This window comes from Sus scrofa, chromosome 5 (assembly GCF_054392235.1).
Source record: "Sus scrofa isolate SSC_HxYL_T2T_F1_AM1 chromosome 5, Sscrofa_HxYL_maternal_Yorkshire_Landrace_v2.0, whole genome shotgun sequence".
NCBI lineage: Eukaryota > Metazoa > Chordata > Mammalia > Artiodactyla > Suidae > Sus > Sus scrofa.
The window spans coordinates 19,041,995-19,066,765 of NC_139387.1; the positions used below are offsets into that span (position 1 = coordinate 19,041,995).

General features: G+C 52.7%; 1 protein-coding gene and 1 long non-coding RNA gene across 8 annotated transcripts in view; one reads left to right on the forward strand and one right to left on the reverse strand.

The window, feature by feature from the left end:
* Positions 1-24,771, forward strand: part of LOC146403181 (uncharacterized) — a 329,068-nt gene that overhangs the window by 18,414 nt on the left and 285,883 nt on the right. The window lies entirely within an intron of this gene.
* The window catches only part of POU6F1 (POU class 6 homeobox 1), a 29,755-nt gene continuing 6,775 nt past the window's right edge, over positions 1,792-24,771 (reverse strand). For 2 of the 7 annotated variants that reach the window (XM_021081723.2, XM_021081722.2), the window contains exons 2-11: positions 20,433-20,525; positions 18,576-18,774; positions 13,753-13,874; positions 12,682-12,907; positions 11,883-12,145; positions 11,066-11,194; positions 9,976-10,179; positions 6,273-6,414; positions 5,296-5,464; positions 1,792-5,118 (exon numbers count right to left, since the gene is read on the reverse strand). In XM_021081723.2, the coding sequence (XP_020937382.2) occupies positions 4,773-5,118; positions 5,296-5,464; positions 6,273-6,414; positions 9,976-10,179; positions 11,066-11,194; positions 11,883-12,145; positions 12,682-12,907; positions 13,753-13,874; positions 18,576-18,774; positions 20,433-20,480 (1,848 nt within the window). In that variant the 5' untranslated portion in view covers positions 20,481-20,525 and the 3' untranslated portion in view covers positions 1,792-4,772. Of the gene's footprint in view, positions 5,119-5,295; positions 5,465-6,272; positions 6,415-9,975; positions 10,180-11,065; positions 11,195-11,882; positions 12,146-12,681; positions 12,908-13,752; positions 13,875-18,575; positions 18,775-20,432; positions 20,526-22,098; positions 22,282-24,771 lie in introns of those variants that run through there. The other 5 variants (XM_084955668.1, XM_084955669.1, XM_021081724.2 and 2 more) reach the window with 5 other exon arrangements.

The window sequence follows — 24,771 nt, forward strand, 5'->3', positions numbered from 1 at the left end:
TCCAGACAAGGAGTCTTTGACGCCCAATCTGGCTCCTTTGATGGACTACGAGTAGCTGAGAGAAAGGGCCTATGAAGAGGAGGGTGGTCTAAACTGGCAGAGCTAATGCTGACTCCTCTGTACCTGCTTTCTTCTAGCAGCCTGATGTCAGGGACTCGTTCTTATTGCTTCCTTGAAAGAGAGGGCAGAGGAGTTCCTGTTATGGCTCAGTAGAAACAAACCTGACTAGAATCCATGAGGATGTGGGTTCAATCCCTGGCCTCGATCCGTGGGTTAAGGATCCAGCATTGCCATAAGCTGTGGTGTACGTCGAAGACTCCAGCTTGGATCTGGTGTTGATGTGGCTGGAGTGTAGGCCGGAAGCTGTAGCTCTGATTTGACCCCTAGTCTGGGAACCTCCATATGCCGAGGTGCAGCCCTTTAAAAAAAAAAAAAAAAAAAAGGAAGAAAGAAAGAAAGAGAGGGTAGAAAATGCATAAATCTATCTGTCTGACATTTACCAAGCACCTGCTCTGTGCCCTTGGCCTGGGTACTGAAGAGGCACAGCCTGGCGTGGACAGCCAATATTAGGATTGGGAGATCTATTTAAAGGTAAGTGCTGGCTTCTGTTTCATTTTTGGCCCCATTGTTTCAGAGTGCTGTAAAGCTCCTCTGATCCCTAAGCCTGACATCAGAATCTTAAACATCTCTTGTCCCTTGGGTGGGGGTGGGGAGGTGGAGCATGATCTAGAACCCAGCACAGTGCCTGGCTCAGGAATGCTGATTGAGTGGAACCAAAGGTGATGCCTTGTTCTCACCAGTTTAGATTATGTCTCCCAGGCCTCATCTATATCAAAGAGGTGGAGGGGGGCAGAGGGAGGGCTGCATGGGGGCACAGCCTGACCCTACTCCTAGGAGGGAGGCACGCTTCTCACAGCCGTGCTCTCCCAGCTCTGAGCTTAAGTGGCAGGCCTGCCCATAACATTTGCAGGCCTGGGGAAAAAGCACAAATGAAGATCCAATTACTACCTATCTATATTTCTTTTTTTTTTTTTTGGCTGCACTCGCAGCATGTGCAAGTTCCTGGGGCAGGGAGCAAATCCCAGCCACAGCAGTGACCCGAGCTGCTGCAGGGACAATGCAGGATCCTTAACCCTCTGTGCCACCAAGGAACTCCCTAAATTTTTATAAAGCGCAAATCAACCTAGCCATGCCTGTTCTAGACTCCTATCACAATAAGCGTACCTTCATAAAGACCTAGAAGGCCAAGTCTGAATTTAGACTTCTAGGACTCCTTGAAGTTCTAGGCTAGAATGTGCCCCAGTCCTGGCCCCCAGCCTGCAGCCTGCCTTCTCTGTCCCTTTGCAGCCCACCTCGCACTGCAAAGGACTTAACGTATATCGTATAGGCATCCAGCCTGCACAGCCAACCTTCATCCACGCAGCTTTCTGACAAACAGCTGCCCCTTGGTCACATCTTGGGTCCAGGTGTGTACTTACCAACATCACAGTCTTAGCATCAGGACCCAGGGAAGAGGGGCTGGAAAGTGGGCTCAGCAGGGAATTCTGGGGTCCTAGGTACCAGAGGGTGGTCTAGGAGAAAAGGCATGTCCCCTTGAGCCTTCACCCTTTGGGGAGAGCCCTGGCTGGAGGGCCCAGGCAGGGAAGGAGGCGTTTAGGACACTGACCCTGGCCCCCTTGCTATGGTATTTTTTTTTCCAGGCGATGTGCTCTGGCAGCAAAGACCTCCCCCTGGTCTCTGAGCTGATTCCCTTCTATCACCTGAGAGGTAAAAGAGAAACAAGCAGACCAGTACAAAAGAAAAAAAAAATACTGTTTATTCCACACAACTACATCAAGTGCTTCTGCCCCATTCCTCACCCCACCCCCTCCCTCCAGCTCTCAGCAGACTTTGTCCTGCGTGGCGGGGGGTGGGGTGGGGGAGGCAGTCAGGACCTCAGTGACAGAGCCTGGCCTCTGAGACAGGAAGGGACTCTAGGCATAGGAAGGTCACTGGATTTCCAAGGACGCAAAAATGTCAAGGTCTCTCCTTCCAAATTCACATGTATTATGTCCTCAATTCATTGGCCGAATGCTTTTCCTGGGCCCCACCTGGACAATTAGCAGGGCCAGGCCAAAGGCTCCAGCTGATTCCTGAAGCCACAGAAAGTTTTGGTCTTTGAAACAAAAACAAACAAAACCACATGCAAATAGTTAAGCCATTTCTGCCCTCCTCCTGCCTTTCCAGGGCCAAGAAACCATGGAGCTCTGGCTTGCCACCAGAAAGGTGCTTTCAAAACAAAATTGCTATCAATGCCCTTTCAGAGTCTGATGCTACTACACAAAACAAAAATAAAAACAAACAAAACAGAAACCCCACCTCCGGGGCGTAGCTGCTTCAGGTGGGGTGGGGGCTGACGGAGGGGGAACGAGAGCAGAGATGGGGGGGGCGAGCTCCATTCTGGGCGCACTCCGGGGATGCCCTCTACCCCCCCTGCCTGGGGAATCCGGCCTGCTAACATTCTGCCCTTGGCCTCTCTCCTCTGAAAGACCGACCCGTCATTCCAACAGAGGCAAACATGGTTTACGTCTAGCCCAGCTTTGGGAAGACAGATTTAGACACGGGAGGAGCTGAGAGAGAGCAGGGCCAGGCCTAATTTAGAGCAGGAGTTCATCAGCTTTTTCCTGCCACGACTCAGGACAGATGGTGCCCTCCTGCACATCCATGGCCATGGACATGCCCTGGATTATAGGCCACTCCCAGGGCACCCGCGGCGACCCACTTGTCACTCTCGAAAAAGAAAGCATGTCTGAACACAAGGGTTTGACTCTAAGTCACTGAATCTTTACAAAATCGGGTACTTTATTCTTACTGAAAACTTGTTTACAACAGTCCTCTCAAGTAAGCTGGTCACCTCACTGAGACAGGTTGATAACCCTGAACTTGAGGGTGGAGCCTCACCTTTGGAGCCTTACTCTCTCCTGAGAGGCTGGGGCGGTCAAGGTGCCCACCTGCTTCCTCACCGCCCCCCCACCACACTCTGGCAATGCTTGTTGGTCAGAATGCGGCGGGGGTGGAGTGTATGTGTGTGACAGCTGGACACACCACTGCCCTCTCCCTGGCAGGGCTACTGAGAGGGGGGCCACACTGGCACTGAAGGGCCTGGGAGGGCCCAGCCGCAGGCAGAAAAGGAAGCATGGCCTGCCTGAGGAAGCGGGGCCAGGGACCCACAGAGGTGGTGACGGGCCCTCACCCAGCAGCCACCTCTTCAGGGTTTATCGAGTGAGGGGTCGTGGAGGGCAGCTGCTAGAGACCCAGCTCTGAAAGCACAGGAGTGCTGAAAAGAGGAGGGGGCTGCCCCTGGGACTTGGGTTGAAGTCTAGTCTACACAGCAAGTCTGGGCCCCCCTCAGCATCTCCGGACCTCCTGGAGTCACAGACTGAGTTCCAGGGAATGTCTGGCCACAGGGAGTCTGGGAACCTCATTGAATGGCTCAGATGAGATGCTCACCCCCAACGTACCAGAGCCACCCTCTCTGAAGGCAAACCCGACCTGCCCCAGGGGTATTCTCGACTCAGAGGTACACTGGGGGAATCACTCACGCAAACATGTGGTCTAAGACTCTGGACAAAATTAAGATTTCTCCTCCGGCATCCAAGACTGCAAGTCACCAAGAAAAAGAGAGTTAAGTCACCTGTCACAAAAAGACCTTCCCGGTTGCCATCAGCTTTTTGGGGATGTTTGCCTTTTCCCCAGGGCCTGGCTGTCTGGCATCTTGTTTGATTTGCCGCTTCTGAGGAGGCCCTAGGACTCGGGCGGGGGGCGAGTGTGAGGATAAGAGAAAAGGAGTCAGCATTCCTTTCCTCATTTTTCTCCCCGGTGCCTGCTTGGTTGGGCAGGGGGATTTTCCAGGCTGCAAGTGCTCTTAACCCACGCACTGTTCTGACCCGAGAAGGCCATGGACAGAGATTAGATTAAAATCGGAGAGGGTGGCCTCATTTGTTAAGTTCCCAACCTGCTATAGACCCAGGTCAACTCCGGGTCAGCTAGAGGTCACCGTGGCTTCCTTCCAACCTGGACCTTCCAAAGCAAAGGTCCTGCTTTAGTGCAATTTTCCGAACCAGGGAGAGATGGGAGAGGAGGTCACATGTTCCAGCCCCAGGGCTGTGGGAACCTTCCGACCTGGAGGCCGAGACAGCTATGGAGTCTGACCTTCTGAGCAGCACATCACACTTTCGGAACTGTATCTCTTGGGTCCTTTCAGGGGACACTGTGCCTGCAGGCAAAGGGCGGGTGGGTGAGGCTGCGGTTCCCTTGGACGGACGAGCTGCCGGTACCTGCCCCACTCACACGGAGGAGCACAGCAGACGCGAGAGTGGAGAGGGGATGCCTTCCCAAACAAGAGCTAACAAGAGCCAGTGGTCCTTTGAGGCTGTCGCAGCCCTGCCCCAAAGATGGAGGGGTTCTGGTTCCCAACCAGAAGTCACCCTTCAAAAACCACGTTAGCAAAGTGCTTCTTTAAGTGACACCACAGATCCCCTCCCTCGGCGTGACCAGCCCCAAGCCTGGGGGTCTCCGGTGGGCCCCACCACTGCCCTCCCCAGGATGGGAACTCTACGGGGGAAGAGGCGGGGGGCAGCTGACGCGCATGCGCACAGTGGAGTCTCACAACCCAGGACAAACACAGCCGCGCGGCAGAGTGACAGGGGCTGCGGCAGAGTGACGGGGGCGACGGCCGGCCGGAGGCCGAGGGAAGGTACAAAGTGCTGGAACACAGGGCTGGGGGCTGAGCCCTAAGGGATCTGAAAGACATTCAGCTTGCTGGTGTTCTTGAGCGTCTGGCGCCGGTTGCAGAACCAGACCCGCACGACCTCCCGGTCATAGTTGAGCTCCTTAGCGATCTCGGTGATCTCCTGGCCTGTGGGCAGCGGGTTCTTCTCGAAGTAGGCATTGAGAGCCTCTATGGCCTGGGGGGTAAAAGAGGTGCGGCGCTTGCGTTTCTTGGAGGGCTCGCCTCCCACAAACTCCATCAGGTTCTGCTGGCCTTCCTGGTTCCGGAGCTCGGCTTCATTCAGCCACTTCTCCAGCACGGGCTTCAGCTTCTGGGCGCTCTTGGGTGTGATGTCCAGCTTCTCGAACCTGTAGACGACCCATGCCCAGTGAGGGAGAGGGAGAGTGTCTGACTCTCCATGCGGGCACAAGAGTCCACAAGGGGCTGCTCCTCTCAGGGCTGTTCCCCTCACCACCCCCATGAAGCCTCCCTGGCTTTGAAAAGCAGGGGAGCCTTTGACCTTGAACAAGGGCGGCCTTACTCACCGGCAGATGGCTGACTGGCTGTAGGCTGGGCCTTCCGTTGCGGTCAGAGCCTGACCCACCTGCGTCTGTGTGAGGCCCAGGGACAGCCGCCGGATCTTAAAGTTCTTGGCAAACTCCCGGATCTCTTCTAAATTGATCCCATCCTCATCCAGACTCGGGGTATGTGGCTCTAGGCCAGAGGAAGAGGGCAGGGTGAGGATGTGAGACAGATAATCATCACTGCTTATCTAGCCCAGCGGCCTGGCCTGGTGCCGTAGGAATAAGGACATCTGGCAAAAGGCCTGTGTACCCTCAGGTCCCTCCTCACTCCTGTCTCCAAGCAAGGGGCCGGGGCCAAGGTGTCTAGAGCCAGAGGTCTGTTTTCACGTTCTTCCGGCTCTAATTGTTGACCCACCCCCATCCAGTTTCCCAGCCGACGCCTGGCCCCAAGCACACCTGTTGGCCATCCACATTCCTCAAATACTGGGGGAGAGACCACGGGAGCGACAGCCCATGGCTTGGCTTCTCAGAGAAGCAGCCAGATAGCTGGCTGGGTAGTCTCCACTATTGTCAAGCCTAGAATCCAGCTCAACAGAATGAGAATAAGAAAGCCAATTCCTGGCCATGGGCCTCTGCCCTTCCCTTCTGGACGCCAGGAAGTTTACTAAGGAGAATATCATCTGGTCTTCCCGCTGTGGTGCAGTGGGTTAAGAATCTGACTGCTGAGAGTTCCGTTGTGGCTCAGCAGAAATGAACCCAGCTAGTATCCATGAGGATGCGGGTTCGATCCCTGGCCTCGCTTAGTGGGTTAAGGATCTGGCGTTGCTGCTCAATCCCTGGTCTGGGAACTTCCCTGTGCTGTGAGTGCAGCCATTATATGATATATGATATAATATAATAATATAATATAATACAATAAAAAAGAGCATCATCTGATTAAGTCAGGCTGTCCCAATACATGCCTCTCCCCTTCACCACATTCTCTAGGAGCCACTTACTGGACACCAGCTGGCTGACAGTAGGGGTCTCTGAGCAGGTGATTGGGATGGGAGCAGAGGCAGATGGCTTGGCTGCTGGGGCTGGGCTGGCAATGACCACGGCAGGCTGGGACACGGCTGGTGTGGGCTGGATGGGCTGCACCTGTGAGAAGAAAGCCAACAAACCCTACTGCCTGCCTGCTTGGCTATGGGGGGGTGGAGTCTCTGGGGGGAACAAAAGAAAAAGTGTGCATGGAATCCTCACTCACTCAGTACACTCCTGCCTGTGCCCTGTTAAAAAGCAAGACTACAAGCTACGCATTAGCACTCACCCAATGATAACGACCTCTAAAATAAGCATAGAAGTGCCCCCACCAAGCCAGGCCTGGGAGCCACCTGTGATACGGGCTGATCAGAGGCTCAAAAAGGTTCAGCAAGCTTGGACAAAGCCCCGATGAGTGATCACTCTTGAGATAACTGTTCTCAAATATCTACCCTTGGAGTTCCCACTGTGGTGCAGTGGAAACGAATCCGACTAGAATCCATGAGGATGTGCATTTGGTCCCTGGACACACTCAGTGAGTTAAGGAGCTGCTGTTGCCGTGAGCTGTAGTGTAGGTCACAGACACGGCTCGGATCCGACGCTGTAGTGGCTGTGACATAGGCTGGCAGCTGCAGGTCTAATTGGACCCCTAGCCTGGGAACTTCTATATGCCTTGTGTGCAGCCCTAAAAAGCAAAACAACACACACACACACACACACACACACACACACACACAAAACATCTGATTGCAGTGGCCTGGTGCAGTGGGTTAAAGGATCTGGTGTTGCTGCAGCTGCAGCGTGGGTCACAGCTGTGGCCCAGAGTCAATCCCTGGCTCAGGAACTTCCAAATGCCGAGGGTTCCGCTATAAAAAGAATAAAAAGAGGGAGTTCCCATCGTGGCGCAGTGGAAACGAATCCGACTAGGAACCATGAGGTTGAGGGTTCGATCCCTGCCCTTGCTCAGTGGGTCGAGGATCCAGCATTGCCGTGAGCTGTGGTGTAGGTCACAGACACGGCTCGGATCCCACGTTGCTGTGGCTCTGGCGTAGGCCGGCGGCTACAGCTCCAATTAGACCCCTAGCCTGGGAACCTCCATATGCCGCAGGAGCAGCCCTAGAAAAGGCAAAAAGACAAAAAAAGAATACAAAGCGAGAGGATTTTTACTGTTTTATGTCACACATAAACAAAATGTTGGAATTTTTTTTTATCTTTTTAAAATTTTTGTCTTTTTAGGGCCACACCCTCGGCATATGGGAAGTTCCCAGGCTAGAGGTCTAATCAGAGCTGTAGTCACCGGCCTACGCCACAGCCACAGCAATGCCAGATCTGAGCCACATCTGTGACCTACACAATAGCTCATGGCAATGCCAGATCCTTAACCCACTGAGTGAGGTCAGGGATCAAACCTGCGTCCTCATGGATGCTCGTCAGATTCGATTCTGCTGAGCCATGATGGGAACTCCAGAGGGAATTTTTTTTTTTTTATGGTCTTTATGCCTTTTCTTGAGCTGCTCCCACAGCACATGGAGGTTCCCAGGCTAGGGGTCCAATCAGAGCTGTAGCCACCGGCCTACACCAGAGCCACAGCAACTCGGGATCCAAGCCATGTCTGTGACCCACACCACAGCTCACGGCAACGCTGGATCCCTAACCCACTTAGCAAGGCTCTCGATCAAACCCGCAACCTCATGGTCCCTAGTCCGATTTGTTAACCACTTTGCCGTGACGGGAACTCCGGAATTTTTTTTTTTTTTGTCTTTTTGTCTTTTTGCTATTTCTTTGGGCCGCTCCTGCGGCATATGGAGGTTCCCAGGCTAGGGGTCAAATCAGAGCTGTAGCCACTGGCCTACGCCAGAGCCACAGCAACGCTGGATCCTGAGCCGCATCTGTGACCTACACCACAGCTCACGGCAACGCCAGATCGTTAACCCACTGAGCAGGGGCAGGGACTGAACCCGCGACCTCATGGTTCCTAGTCGAATTTGTTAACCACTGCGCCATGACGGGAACTCCCGGAATTTTTTTTTTTTTTTTTTTTTTTTGTCTTTTGTCTTGTTGTTGTTGTTGTTGCTATTTCTTGGGCCGCTCCCGCGGCATATGGAGGTTCCCAGGCTAGGGGTTGAATCGGAGCTGTAGCCACCAGCCTACGCCAGAGCCACAGCAATGCGGGATCTAAGCCGCGTCTGCAACCTACACCACAGCTCACGGCAACGCCGGATCGTTAACCCACTGAGCAAGGGCAGGGATCGAACCCGCAACCTCATGGTTCCTAGTCGGATTCGTTAACCACCGCGCCACGACGGGAACTCCGGAATTTTTTTTTTAATGCACATTTTATCAGCCACTTCCTTGCTAAAAACCTTTCAGTGACTCCCCACTCCCTAACACTAGTGATGACTATAGAAGCACCATTCTCCAAGTGCTCTCTGTATACTGACGTGTAAAATATCCTTTAACATCTGTAACCTGCCCTTGGTTCTCTTACACTGTCCACTTTAGAGGTGAGGCTCAGAGGGTATTCAATGAAGCTGGAAGCAGCATACCACATTTGAGAACCAGGGGCCTTGACATCACCAAGGAACTTATTAAAGATGTGAATTCTTGGGCACCCCTCCAAACCTACTAGATCAGATTCCAGTGTGGAGCCTGGGAATCTGCATCCTAACAAGCCCTCCAAGTGGTTCTGCAGCACAAAGTTGGAGGCTCCCTGCTCTGGCACACTGTGCATGTCCTGCAGTTCTGCAAGGGGACGTGCAACTCACCCCTTTAGGTTAATTTAATGTCCTTCCCAATGAAGCCTTGCTGATCGCCCCAGTCTATTGAGAGCTCCCTCCTCCATGTTCCCAAAGCACCTAATCGTGCCCCTATCACAGCATTTGTGGCACTGACTTGTACTTGCCTCTGAGGATGGGCTGCCTAAGGCTAGAAAGGGCATCTTATTCACCTTTATCTCTTCTGCACCTGGAACAGAGCAGGCACTCAAAAGCTGCTTCTAGGAGTTCCCGTTGTGGCACAGTGGTAACAAACCCGACAAGTATCCATGAGGACACGGGTCAGGTTAAGGATCTGGCATTTCCGTGAGCTGAGGTGTACGTTGCAGATGAGGCTTGGATCCCCCGTTGCTGTGGCTGTGGTGTAGGCTGGCAGCTGGAGCTCCGATTCGACCCCTAGCCTGGGAACCTCCCTATGCCGCAGAAGCGACCCCAAAAAGCAAACAAAACAAAACAAAACAAAAAAACCCCACAAAAGCCACCACCACCAACAAAACTGCTCCTAGAATGAACACATAAATGAACAGTCAAAGCCACACTGCAGAGTGGAGGGGTGCAGGGGTGCAGGGAGGAAGATGGAGCTGGTGCAGAATGAACCTCCCAGGAATTTTCCAGCAGCTTGTTCACCCTGTTTACTTTGATCGCCCCTGCCTGACTTTCTCAGAGCGGCACTGGCCCCTGAGGACACATAGACACATGTTCGGTGCATGTGGGAGGGTGGTCATGGGGCGGGTGCTGTTCCCCCAGGCGGAGACTGTGTGGACTCACGTGGACCTTCTACCCTGGGATGTCCCCCCACCTTCTCCCGGGGCTTGAGCAAATAACGTTGTCCTGCCCACAGTCTGGAGGGAGGCCACCCATGCCAGACAGCCTGCCTGCCCCCGGGCCCCCAACCCAGCCCTGGTACCTCACTCTTAGCAGGGGACTCAGGAGTGCTTGGCTTCCGGACAGCCACCGGTGGAGTCAGGGTGCTGCTGGCCAGGGTCGCAATCACCTGGCCCTGGGCGTTCAGCAACAGCTGGGGGGTCACAGCCTGGACCTGCAGGCTTGGGGCTGGTGCTGGGGCCGCCACGCTAGCCGAGTTCACTACCCACGGAAGCGCTCCAATAACCTGGGAGGAAACACAGGGACCCCAAGGGTGAGGGCAGCGTTCAGCTCCATCCCAGCCCAAATCCCCACACGGGCAGGGGAAGGGACTCGATTCATCATTTAATCCCTCTGAACCTGTTTCCGCAAAACAGAGTGAAGGAATCACACTGGAGAAGCTGCCTCATTGATTCTCTCTCCAGAGCCCTGGTGGAGCAGGAATAGGTCTGCACGTAGATTCAGACAGACCTGGATGCGAAACCCTGCTTCGCCACCTTTTAACCGTGAGGCCTCATCTCTCTGAACCTCAGCCTTCTCCTCTGTAAAGTGGGAATCAAAATCTCCACCTAAGAGGTGTGTACGCCAAACAAAGTGAGATGAGGTGTGGGAAAGCATCTAGCATAACCTGGCCACAAAGTGAGCGCTCTATAAATGAAGACCCCCAACTAGAGCACTGCCCCGCCTGGCCTCAGCATCAGCAGAGAGCTGTCATCATGTGGAAGGACTAAACAGCAGTTTGTTGAAGTTCCTGCAGTGGCGCAGCGGAAACAAATCCGACTAGGAACGATGAGATTGCGGGTTCAATCCCTAGCGTCACTCAGTGGGTTAAGGATCTGGCGTTGCCATGAGCCGTGGTGTAGGTCGCAGACGCGACTTGGATCCTGCGTTGCTGTGGCTGTGGTGTCAGCCGGCAGCTATAGCTCCGATTGGACCCCTAGCCTGGGAACTTCCATATGCTGCAGGTGCGGCCCTAAAAAGCAAAACCAAACCAAACCAAACAACCAAAAACCACCCAGCAGCTTGTCACCCTGCTCGTTTCTCTGATCCTCAGCCCAAGTCCTGCCCCTGTCCCGCAGCCAGCATCTCCACAGTCCCCACCCCTTCCCCTTGGCCTGGCTTTGACCACTTGCCTGTCCCTGAGCGTTGGTGAGGATCTGACTGCTGATCCCCGGCACGCTGGGAATGGCGTTGGCAATGACCGGAGTTGTAGTGAGGGAGCCCAGGATCTGGGTCTGTCCCCCGAGGGAAGCAGCACTGATCTGTGGGTGGAGGAAGAGCCTTGGCTCAGAGGCTACAGGGGGATAAAGAGCCCGAGGCAGAGCATAGAGGGCTGAGGGTATCCGGGGGTGGGGTGTGTGGCGGGGTATGGAGGCTGGACAGATGTGAATGTGGGCTTCGGGCCAAGTCCACCGGCTGAACAGTAGCCAAGGCTGGGGGCTGCAGGGGGTGGATGAGCAGGGAAGGGTGGGGCCACAGTCCTGGAGGAGTAACTCTGGCTAATCTTTCGGGCCAGGCCTGGGAGAGTAGGAGGGCCAGACTGGAGGCCGGTGTGACTCTAGCCACATCTCACAGCTCCACTGGCAAGCCAGGAGCCACACTGGATGGACTGGCCTGGGGCCCTGAGCCTCTAGCCCCACTTCAGCGACAGCTCCCAAGCTTGCAATCCCCAGATAGCATCCCGCCCTCCAAGGCTGGTCCAGTGGTTCAGGTTCTGGAGGACTGGGCCAGCCCTCTCGGCAGAGGTTGTCTGCTCTTGTCTGGGACGGCCGGACGGGCAGCAGCAGGGAGAAGGCCTCAGAAGGAGCCCATCTGCTGGAGTGTTGGAAAAGAGCCGTATGCAGGGGGCCGTCCTCCACCTCCTTCCTCCCCCGCGGGAGGGGTCAGGTTCACCCTTGGCCAGAGATTTGGTCCATCCCTGGTCAGCCCCGAGGGAGGGCAGCAGCTTACGATTCCTGGGCTAAACGCGAAGCCTGCAGGCTGAACGGTGATCTGTGGGGGGGTGTCCACTGGCTTGGGGGTGGGGGCAGTGGCGGCGGCAGCGGCGGCAGTGGGCTGTGGTAGAATGGCAGGCGCGGTCTGCAGCAGCGGCTGGGTCTGCAACAGCGTCTGGGGCTGGGCTGGTGGTCGGGGCTGGGCGGGCGAGGACGCCTGCGCCGGAGGGGCGGCTTGGACAGGAGCCGGGAGGGCGGCGGCGTTCAGCACGGCAGCTGCTACGGAGCAAGGCAGAGACAGAGGTGCTCAAATGCCGAGCCGCAGCAGCCCGGGGCGGCTCCAATCCCGAGAGATCTGGCACAAGAACGGGAGGGGGGTGGGGGCAGTGGGGCAGGGGGGACAGGCAGCTGTGATTCCCTTGGTCCTCGCGGGGGGGCGGCACCTGCCAACATCTCTCATCCCCCCCTCCCTTGGGCCTGCAGATGTGTAGGTTCAAAACCGGAGGTTGCATCTTCTTGCAGTCCTTCTCAGGAGGCTGGTCATGGGGTGAGCTCTGGCGTAGGGGGAGGGGGCCGTCTCAGACAGTTGGCCGAAGGAAGAGAGGCCTGCTGGGCCAGCATGGTGTCACCGCCTAGAGTCCCGAGGTGGTGCAGCAGCTCTGTGGCTGGGTGCCTGGGACACCAGATCCAGACTCCAGGGCTGTCACCCTGGCAGGGCCGCGGGTTCAGAGTCCAACATGGCAAGCACACGTGCAGGGATGGTAGTGCAGGGTGGTGGGGGGCCTGGTGCAGTCCTGGGGAAGAGTTGCCGTTACCTTGGAGACCGGCTAAAGGTGGCTTGAAAATTCCCCCCGTGGGAGAAGCAGCGGTCAGTCCTGGGAGGGCAGCCACGGTTGCTGTAGGAATTGTCCACACGGCCAGCCCCTGCTGACCAGCCACTTGACCTGCAATACTGATGGGGATAAGAAGAGGTTGAGTAACTGCCCCTGCTGGAACCATAACTCCTGTCAGAACTGTGGCTAAGTTTTCCTGAGTCAAGACCTGCAAAAGCAAACAAGATTTCAAAAAGAAAAGAAATAATAAAAAATCAACATCGACAGCGCAAACACTGGGTCTCTCAGACCCAGCCGAGCACACACACAGCATTTTCAGGGCAGTGGGAAAAGGCCGCTTGAGGGCGGGGAAGAGACAAGCCCTAGCTGGAGGCCCTACCCCGAGGGGGCACCTGGACGGGACTATCTTGCCTTCAGAGAAGCAGCCCACATCAGGGACACGGCCCAGCCCTGCTCCAGGACAGGAAAGGGTGCACGGGCCTCTCCTGCCACAGTCTGCTGCCTCCCGAGCCTTCCCTGGGCCCTTGGCCACAAGACCAATGCTCTGGGGAAACCAAGAGGCCAAGGCCTGCAGAGGCCTCTGGGAAGCCCTGAGGGAGGGGACTCGTGATGGATGCGGTGGAGGCCTTGCACCCAGGGGCTCAGCATGCCTGGGAGATCCCGGAGGCAGCTCCCCCTGCGCTGGGGCTGCCCTGGCTCTAAATGAGGACTCTGAACAACCCAGTAACTCTTCCAGGCATCCTTTAGAGGAGCTGTTGAGGCTATCCACTCAGTCATTAGACAGATGGCCTAGATGACTGCAATCTCCATAACCCTTGCTCGACCCAAGATTGCCTGGCAGACACAGATCTGCTTTTCCCAATGGGCCTGATCTGGGGCAGGGGAGAGGCCAGGGGTACCTTGTAGGACAGTCCCTCCCTCAAGCCACAGCTGCTTCCCTGTCCCCTGTCCTGCCTCATGAAGGTCCCAGATCGCGTGGCTGGCCCATGTTGGCTATCCCATGCCTTGTGCCTGCCCACTGCCCTCTGTCCAATTCCCTGGGGTGGCCCTTACCTGGGGGGCAGCTTGGACAGCCAGTGGCGTCAGGGTCTGCGATGCCTGAGGCTGGCATGGGGCTTGGCTGAAGGTGGCAACGGCAGGGGCAGGGCTCGGAGGCATCCCCGGGAGTGACTTGACTTCACGCGGCATTGAGAGAAAACAGGACAAGGAGTGAGCCTGGTATGAGCGGACCGGTCTCGTCTGCAGCTTGAAGTGACAACTCTCAGCCTCACATTGGCTTTCTGCATAACCCATCGCCAGTCGCTGGCCTTTCCTGGCCCAAAGAGGCAGCTTCCTAAAAGCTACTGGTAGTGAGGATAGGAGCCTGGAGAACCCTGGGCTGGACTGGGAAGGGAAGCTGCCCTTTTCCCACATCTGGATGAAGAAAATGCAGATGCAGGCTCTTGGTCTCTCATCTCCCAGCTCTGTAGGGTGCTAGCACCTATCGAATAATCAGTAGTAGAAAGGAGCATATGCCAGGGAGAGAAGGCGCTAGAATCAATGGGATTGATTGGCTCCATCTAGCAACTGGATCACTGCTCACCCTACCTTCAGGCTACTTTTTGGATACAGGTGCCGGCTTGGGGAAAGGGCTGGAATTCCTTTATGGTGAAGTCTTGGGAGTGACATGTCTTGGCCACATTCAAGATCACAGGGGCTGTCCGGGCCGGGCAGCTTTTCTCTGCCATTCCCTGATGTGTGAAGGCTGGACAAGCAATTTCTAGGAGCTTCTAAAGGGACTTGCCATGAATTGGAGCTTTTTGCCCAGGTGAGAGCTTCCTCCTGCTACCTTAAACTAGTTAGGTATTGGGACCCCTACTGGGAAACCTCTTCAACACCACACAGCAATGCGGAGAGGGTTGTTTGTTTGTTTGTTTTTGGTCTTTTTAGGGCCGCACCCGAGGCATATGGAAGTTCCCAGGCTAGGGGTCTAGTCGGAACTGTAGCTGCCAGCCTACACCGCAGCCACAGCAATGCCAGATCCAAGCCTTGTCTGCCACCTACACCACAGCTCACAGCAATGCCAGATCCTTAACCCACTGAACGAGGCCAGAGATCAAACCTTCATCCTCATGGATGCTAGTCAGATTCATTTCTGCTGAGCCACAATGGGAACTCCTGGAGAGTGGTTTTTATTTAATACATGGTGAGATGTAAAAGGAAGTCTAGGTGTTCATGTTAGACCAGATCAGTAGCTTCTTTACTGCTGAGCCACACGGGAAACTCCAGATCAGTGGCTTTTTTTTTTTTTTTTTTTTTTTTTGTCTTTTTGCCATTTCTTGGGCTGCTCCCGCAGCATATGGAGGCTCCCAGGTCAAATCGGAGCTGTAGCCACCGGCCTACACCACAGCCACAGCAATGCGGGATCCGAGCCTCGTCTGCAGCCTACACCACAGCTCATGGCAGTGCCAGATCCTTAACCCACTGAGCAAGGCCAGGGATCAAACCTGCAACCTCATGATTCCTAGTCGGATTCGTTAACTTCTGAGCCATGACGGGAACTCCAGTGGCTTCCTCATACTGGTTGAGCAGAGGTTTCCAGGCCCTAGTCTAGGCCTACTGAGTCAGAATGTCCTGGAGTTGAGGCCAAGAACCTCCTATCTCTCTCTTTCTTTTAAGCTCCTTGTGATACAGCATACAAGGTGGGAACCACTGAACTGAGCTTCCAAGCCTACATCCCAGCCCTTGTTTTAATCTGGAAAGGCATCAACCTTAGTCAGGACTAGTTCACAGTATATAATTTAAAAATCCAGACTGTTTAAGGAATGCGAGAGATAAGCAAGCAACCACCAAAGCCTTATAAAACACTACTGAAAATTAAATGCAGATGTATCTGCACCATGCAGAGGAGATTCATTTCTAACTATCGGCAAAAAATCAGAGAAGATAAGGATAATCTGAACCTCTGAAAAATTTAAAAACATTTTGCTTGGAGTTCTGTTGTGGTGCGGTGGGTTAAGGATCCAGCATTGTCACTGCAGCAGCTTGAGTCACTGCTGCAGTGCAGGTTTGATCTCTGACTCAGGAACTTCCACACACTGCAGGTGCAATGAAAAAAAAACAAAAAAATGAAAACAAGACAACAAATTTTTGCTTGACAAAATGTAATGAAACCTAAAAAGAAAAGTGAAGAAATGGGAATGTGATGAAAAACTTGCCATCTGAAGAAATGAAAGTATTTCAGGAGTTCCCGTCGTGGCGCAGTGGTTAACGAATCCAACTAGGAACCATGAGGTTGCGGGTTCGGTCCCTGGCCTTGCTCAGTGGGTTAACGATCCGGCGTTGCCATGAGCTGTGGTGTAGGTTGCAGACACGGCTCGGATCCCACGTTGCTGGGGCTCTGGTGTAGGCCGGAGGCTACAGCTCCGATTGGACCCCTAGCCTGGGAACCTCCATATGCCGTGGGAGCGGCCCAAGAAATAGCAAACACACACACACACACACAAAAAAAAAAAAAAAAAGAAAAGAAAGTATTTCATTAGGATCTATTTCCAGAGTAGGATCATGGGCCACAGGGTTTGTATATGTTTAGGGCTCTTGTAGTTTCCTGCTAGACTGCTTTTCAGGAAGACTGAGCCAATTCACAGAACCATCAGCAATGTACCTACTTCTCCACAGCGCCACCCAATTGAAGTTTTATCACAGTTTATGTGTTTTTCTGGCTTAATAGGCCTATGTGGTACCTCATAGCCAATAACTTTCCTCTCACTGAGCGCAAGCTTTTGTATTTTTCCATGTGATGACTTTCTCCTACGTAAACAATTGATTTCTCTTCAAAAGGAATCAAAGAAAAAAAAAATTAAAGGGCCAAAGTAGCACTATTTATGCAAATGCAAAACCAGACAGTTTGATAATAGCCCAAACCAGAATCAAGTGTCAATAAAGGACATGGAATATGAACTAAAGTGGTGGTAGGTATCATACGTCATAGTCTGTCCTCAGTGGCCACACCTATAAAAATATACGTGTGACAAAGTCTGAGTAATATCTCAGAGCGATGCAAATCCTTAAATTCTTTTTGCATCCTGAAAGAGTTTCCGATTACTTTGTTTTGTTTTAAGAGGAAACGTTTCTCGACATTGCATACCTAGAAATATTCCATCGAAGCCACAATTTGAAGTGGCAGCTTCTTAGGAGGTGCCACCAACATACCTCCCTTACCAGCGGGACAATGACTACAATTCCTTTACAAAGGAGACTATGGCAAAAGGTGTAGGGATACACACCTCTGAAAGAAGATGCAGGCTACCGTGAACACTCATGCTAATGAGTAAATAACTGATCCTTGGATCCATTTCTAAGAGTAAGTTTGGATATGGAGCAGAAGAAATGGGATACGAAGGATGGATAAAAGGGTAAAGACGGAAGTTAGGGACCTGTGGATAAACCTGGGAGCGCCCCCCCAACCATTTTCTGAAAAGGGGCTCCACTCTTACAATGGAAAGGAAGGGAGGAGTTCCTGTTGTGGCTCAGTGAACCCGAAGTAGTCTCCATGAGGATGCGGCTTGGATCCTGCGTTGCTGTGGCTGTGGTATAGGCTGGCAGCTGCAGCTCTGACTTGACTCCTAGCCTGGGAACTTCCACAGGCCACACGTGCAGCCGTAAAAATCGAGGAAAAAAAAAAAGAAGAGAGAGAGAGAGAGAGAGAGGAAGTGTGGTGGAGATGGAGAGCCCTGCCCTTCCTGCCTGCCTGCTCTCCAGGGCACACTGGCCCGTGGCAGCAGGTGATGACCCCTCCTGGTCTCAACAAGGAAGCAGAACATTCAGGGGCAGATGGCCGTGTCTCTTGTCATTCCCCTACCCAACAGGAGGAAAAATAACCCCGGTTACCAGGGGCCCCAGTGGATGTGCCCACTGATTTGCAAGTAGAGCAAAGGAAAGGCGATCTCGTAGGACTTTGGTTTAGGAGCTGCCTCTTGTCTTTGCTCTCTTCTTCACTTCTCCTCTTGGCCCACCCTCATCATCCCAGATCTCCAATCTAGGCAAGGGGTGAAGTTCAGCAGAAGGCCAGGGGAGATGAATCACAGCTTTCCAGGGGAACTGACAAGGGAGGGCCCAGGCTGCCTGCAAAAGGAGACATCTGTTCTGCAAGGTGTTGATGAGAAAAGTCAATGGAAGGGTGCCCTGTGCCCAGAGAGCAGTGCCTGCCTGGGACCTGCCCCAGCTTTCAGGACAGCCCTGGCTGTCTCATGGCTGTATGGCAGGGTCATTAGGGGAGACAGTGCGTGGTCAGCCATACCCACTCCTCATGCAGGAGGGTCAAGCATACGTCCTAAAGTCATCTTTGGAGAATAATAAATAGCACAGTTAAGTCCACCAGGCTAGACACATGCCAGCCCAGCTGGGAGAAAGCAGCTGGGACTCTGTAAGGCCTTCCCTAACACACGCCCTTAGTCCAAGGTAGGGAAGACGCCCTCCCATCCCCAACTCCCGGGGCCTCCCAGCTATATCCCAAAAGCTACTGATTTGGAAGCGTGTGCAGGATCCTGGCAGTTTAATCCGCTCCTCTTTGGGCCTGAAGGTCTGGTTTAGACCTGGGAGCCCATCTCTGGGGTTGATCCAATCCCCTCAGCTGAGCCCTGCCACTCTCTTCCCATCTCCCCCTGACCTGACCCAGTTTAGGTCTGTAAGTGGCAGAAGCCAGAACTGAAGTTCCAGGGGCGAGGCGTGTCCTAGGAGCTGACCCACACCACAGGCTGTGGCTGGAGGCTGCCCAATGGACAGGAAGACAAGACCCTAAAGCCATCAAGGCCCTTGGGATTCGTGCTGGCTCCCCCCAGGGAACACAGGAAAGGACCTGGGCAGAGCAATGCCACGTGGAAGCAGTGGCCTCGTACCAGTTGCCTCTGCGGAGGAGTCTGGGGTGTCTGGCCCAGCGTCACCGCCGGCAGCTTCACCAGCTTGGGCAGGGCCTCCGCTCAGGGAGCCCTCAGCGGCCACACCCTCCAGCGCTTTGCCCTCCTCCTCAGCAGGGATTGGGGCGTCCACTCCAACCTCCAGAACGCGAATGGTCTCATGGCCTGACATGACGATGACCTGCAAACAGAGGACAGGGACACTGCTGGGGGGAGGGGCCGATAGAGCCCTGGGGAGCCGGGGCTCTGGGTACGGGTAAGGGTAGGGGTACAGTTAAGGTTGGGGGAGAGAGGAGAAGGCGTGTCAGGATGCAGACCTCCTGTCCTAGCGACTGTGTGCTCTGTGCGAATTTCAGAGTCTGGAGCAGACTGCAGCTTCCAGATGCAAGTAGGCCCTGGTGATGGGGGCAGGGCCTGACCCAAGCTAGAAAAAGGCCCCCAGAGCCAAACCCCTTGGGGATATTTCTGTTTGCTCCCTCTCTTGGACTCAGTTCAGGGAGTGGTAAACCGCCCTCCCACAGCCTTGCAAGGATGTCTTCTTGGCCGCTAAGATGTTGGAGTGTGGTTATGATGGCCCCTGACACAGGATCCACAGCTAAGTTGGGACAAGAAGCAAATCCTGGAGTTCCCGCTGCGGCGCAACAGGATCAGCTGGGAGTGCTGGGACGCAAGTTCGATCCCCGGCACAGTGGGTAAGGATCCTGTGTTGCTGCCGCTGCAGCTTAGGTTGCAGCGGTGGCTCAGATCTGATCCCTGGCCTGGGAACTCCAAATGCTGCGGGGCAGCTGAAAAAAGAAAAAGGAAAAAAAAAAACCAAAAAAACAAGCAGCAGCAGATCCCTCTTCACATCCCTTGAAACAGTACAGAAGTTCCCTCAAAGGTAAAAGGGTGGAAGTTCCCATTGTGGCTCAGCGGTTAAGGAACCCGGCTAGTATCCATTAGGACACAGGTTCGCTCCCTGGCCTTGCTCAGTGGGTTAAGGATCCGGCATTGCTGTGAGCTGTAGTGTAGGTTGTAGATGCAGCTTGGATCCCGAGTTCCTGTGGCTGTGGTGTAGGTCGGCAACTGCAGCTCCGATTCGACCCCTAGCCTGAGAGCTTGCATATGCCGAGGGTGCGGCCCTAAAAAGACAAAACAGCAACACACAAAAAAAGACATCCTGTACATTAAAAAGCTTGGTGTCAGGCCTTCCTTGCACTCGGCCGGAAGCCACTCCCACAACACACTTCTTAAGCCTGAAAACTGGATCCAGCCAGAGACTCTGCTGGAAAAAAATCAACAAGGTGACCCATCAGGAGAGTACCAGCGCAATAAGCCCCACAAAGCAGTTCCCTTTCTGACTCAAACTTGACCTATGAAGGATGTCACTCCAATAACATTTTAAGAGATGTCAATCTTTTTTCTCCTTTAAAAAACTGTAGTAGAAGTCTAAGTAATAAAAGGCCATTGCAAGAAAAATTAGAAAAGGTTGTATATGCAAGAGGAATAAATTACCTGATACCCACATCTTCCCCCATGTACATTTATTTTTATTTTTATTTATTTTTTTCTGAGAGTTATGTTTTATTTGGGGTAAAATAAGGACTTAAGCCTGGGAGGCAGCATCTCAGCAGGAGAAAACTGCTCCCTATTTTTACACTTCGATTTCACTATTACTAGTCACAGCTTCAGTCTCCAGACTCAGCCCCTGAGAAAGCCCAGTTGGCAACTATATCTGGATGGATGAAGGGACCATGAACTTTGGTAAGAACCAGACAGTGAGGGGCTCTATGGAGTCCTCTGTGCCCACACCCTTTGGTCCATCACCCTCACTTCCTTGCCTCTTCTGCCAAAAGATACCTGCTCATTGACAGTCAGCGATGAGTCTGGCCCAGCTCCAGGATCCATGGTCACTTGCAGGGTCGGGTGGGGCTGGCCCACACCTAGCACATCCTGTGGGGTGAGATGGGATGGGAGAAGCAAAGGCTGACGTGACACAGTAATATAATTTCCACGCCATCTCAAAAAGTCAGAAGTAGAATGGTAGGGAGAGGGAAGCTAAGTTTTCCCAGTTATCTGTAGAAATAAAGGAAATAGGATTCTAAGGATTTTAGTTTTTCTTTTTAGGGCCTCACCTGAGGCATATGGAAGTTCCCAGGCTAGGGGTCAAATCAGAGTTGCAGCTGCCACCCACAGCCACAGCAATGCTGGATCCAAGCCGCATCTGTGAGCTACACTTCAATGTGCGGCCACGCTAGATCCTTTGACCACCCCCTGGAGCTAGGCCAGGATTCAAACCCTTTTCCTCATGGCTATAGTTGGTTCTTAACCTGCTGAGCCACAATAGGAACTCCGGATTCTAAGGATTTTAAAACCAAAGTGTCTCACTTCTTAAAGCATCCTAGGAGAACCTATACTCAGGAGGAACCAGGGTGACAAAAGGAAAGATAGCGCCAGGCGTTTGTCCCTGGGAGCGCCCCAGGCCCAGGGGGAAGAACAGACCCAGCGGAACCCAAGGTGACTTTGACCCAGACACTCAGAACAAGACACAAGCAAAGATCACATTGAGTATTAGAGGACTTCGGGGGGGGGGGGGGGGCGCATCTGAATGGACTTCCTGGAAGATATGGTAAAGATAGGAGTGAATTAAAACAGCCGTCTCAAACTTGAAGGTGCCTGATCTGCACCTGAAACACATTAAAAATGCAGGACCCCCCCCCCCCTGCCCCGCCGCCCCAGGAATTCCTGTTGTGGTTTAGTGGGTTAAGAACTTGACCAGTATTCATGAGTATTCAGGTTGGATCCCTGGCCTCTCTCAGTGGGTTAGGAATCCGGCATGCCTGTGGCTGTGGTGTAGGCCGGCAGCTGCAGCTCCGATTCAACCCCTAGCCTGGGAACGTCCATATGCCTCAGGTGTGGCCCTAAAAAGACAAAAGAAAAAAAATGCAACCCCCCAGATTTCACTAAAACAAACATCCCCAGAGAATCGGATTCAGCTGGTGGGTCGCACAGAGTCAGTGCTCAGGCGATTCTGTGGCTGTCGCCCAAGAACGTACTGGCCTTTAACACGGGAGGCAGGACAGCAATCTAGACGGTGGAGCAGATGTCGTGTGCAGTGAATGAGAGACGCCCCTGCGAGACCAGGGTGTCCGGCTAGAGCCACAAACCACATTCACAAGAAATCGAGGTAAAAAGGGGATAACTAGTTTTAGACACTCATATAGAAAAGAAGGCAGGAGTTCCCGCTGTGGTGCAATGGGACTGGCGCATCCTGGGAGCAATGGGACGCAGGTCTGATCCCCGGCCTGGCACTGTGGGTTATGGATCTGGCGTGGTCGAAGCTGCGGCATAGGTCACAACTGCAGCTCAGATCTGATCCCTGGCCTGGAAACTTCCCTATGCCGTGGGGTGGCCAAAAAAGAAAAGAAAAAAGAAAAGAAGGCAATTAATATTCATTTTGATGCCCACTGTGCTATACTCTAAGTCACGTATTGCTCATGCCTGCTGGGTGACGTGAGATTATTACCATGTTACAAATGATGACATTAAGCTCAGAGAATTGTTGTTTCTGGATTCTTCACCTTTCTCTTCTTCCTCCTCTTCTATGCCTTGGTTTGCTTCATTTGTTTTCCTTTTTTTTTTTGTCTTTTTTTTGTTGTTGTTGTTGTTGCTATTTCTTGGGCCGCTCCCGCGGCATATGGAGGTTCCCAGGCTAGGGGTCTAGTCGGAGCTGTAGCCACTGGCCTATGCCAGAGCCACAGCAACTCGGGATCCGAGCCGCGTCTGCAACCTACACCACAGCTCACGGCAACGCCAGATCGTTAACCCACTGAGCAAGGGCAGGGACCGAACCTGCAACCTCATGGTTCCTAGTCGGATTCGTTAACCACCGCGCCACGACGGGAACTCCTGTTTTCCTTTTTTGTTTTTTTGTTAATTGAGGTAAAAATCACCTAACATCAAAGTCATCATTTTAATGTTTTGTTTTGTTGCTTTTTTTAGGGCTACACCCTCAACATACGGAAGTTCCCAGGCTCGGGGTCAAATCAGAGCTATGGCTTTGGCCTACACTACAGCCACAGCTCACATGAGATCTGGGCCGCATCTGTGACCTACACCACAGCTCATGGCAATGCCGGATCCTTAACCTACTGAGCAAGGCCAAGGATTGAACCCGCAACCTCATGGATACTAGTCGGGTTGGCTGCTGCTGAGCCACAACGGGCTCCCCATTTTAACAATTTTACAGTGTCCATTCAATGAAATCCAGTACATTTACAACAGTGTGCAACCATCACCACTATTTTGTTCCAGAACATTTTCATCATCCGAAAGGAAATCCCACACCCATCAGCAGCTACTACCTCTCCCTGACAACCCCCAGCCCCTGGCAACACGAAACTGCTTTCTCTCTATGGTTTGCCTATTGATATTTCATACAAATGGAATCATGCAAGATGGGGCCTCTTTGTGTCTGGCTTCTTTGACTTTGCAGAATGTTTTCAAGGTTTGTCTATGTTGCAGTGTGTATCAGTACTTCATTCCTTTTCACTGCTGGATAAAATTCCATTATATGGGCTTTTGAATGCTCTGGGAAAGGCAGAGAGGCAGGGATAAACCAAAATTGCATTTCCAAGGTGGAAAGTCCAGGAGACTCAGCTGGACTTTACCCAGCACTCCAGGGGCCTGGAGGTGCCAATTCATCACCTCTCCATATGCACTTGTTCAAGAAAATCTGCGGTTCCCATCATGATGCAGTGGAAATGAATCCGACTGGGAACCATGAGGTTTCGGGTTCGATCCCTGACCTGGTTCAGTGGGTTAAGGATCTGGCATTGCAGTGAGCTGTGGTGTAGGTCGCAGATGTGGTTCGGATCTGCTGTTGCCGTGGCTGTGGTGTAGGCTGGCAGCTGTAGCTTCAATTTGACCCCTAGCCTGGGAACCTCCATGTGCCAGGGGTGTAACCCTAAAAAGACAAAAGACAAAAGAAAAAGAAAACAACCTGTAGCTGCAACACGTAGAGAATGACGAAGAAAAAAAAAGGTCTTCATTTAATCCCTGTAATTAAATGGCATTGAAAAGTTTCTTCTAATTGATAATGAAGAAAACAATCAGGTCTCTTTAGAGAAACCAGCATTTTTTCTTTTTCCTTTTTTTTTTTTTTTTTTTTGGTCTTTTTAGGGCTGCACCTGTGGCATATGGAGGTTCCCAGGCTAGGGGTCGAATCAGAGCTGTAGCTGCTGGCCTACGCCAGAGCTACAGCAACTCGGGATCCAAACTGCATCTGCAACCTACACCACAGCTCATGGTCATGCCGGATCCTTAACCCACTGAGCAAGGCCAGGAATCAAACCTGCACGCTCATGGATACTAGTCAGGTGTGTTAACCACTGAGCCACAATGGTTACTCCCAAACCAGCATTTTCAATAGAAGAAAACTGAAATTTCAAGAGAATAAGTGAGAAGAAAATATTTGAAAAATACTTTTAAGACCAACGATGCATGTGAATCTAAGTCACTGGATACTGGGCCACACAGGAGTCTCCAAAATGATTTTGTGAATGAGAATCTTCCCAACAAGGATTAAATGAAGAGAAAGCAAAATTGGTGAAGGAGATTCAGGAGGAAGAAGACTATCTTCAGAGGCAAAAACTAGTCAAAATGTATTCCTGGAAGAATGACCTGTCTCAGTTACAGTTGTTAATAAATTGTTTTCTGAGTTCCCGTTGTGGCGCAGTAGTTAAGGAATCCAACTAGGAACCATGAGGTTGCGGGTTCGATCCCTGGCATTGCTCAGTGGGTTAAGGATCCGGCATGGCCATAAGCTGTGGTGTAGGTTGCAGAAGCGGCTCGGATCCCATGTTGCTGTGGCTCTGGCGTAGGCCGGTGGCTACAGCTCCGATTCGACCCCTAGGCTGGGAACCTCCATATGCCGCAGGAGCGGCCCCAAAAAAGACAAAAAGACAAAAAATTAAAAAAATTTAAAAATTGTTTTCACAATGCGAAGTAGCTCCTCATTATAGTCATTTTGGGGGATGGAGGGTATTCTGCATTGAATTGAAGGAATGACTAGTTGAGCTGAAATGAGTTATGCTGGTATTCAGTTGAAAGAAAGTCACATTTATTATTTGTTTGTTTGTTGCCATCAGCATCTTCAGCTCTACACCATATATATATACACATATCTTCTCAGGGCTGC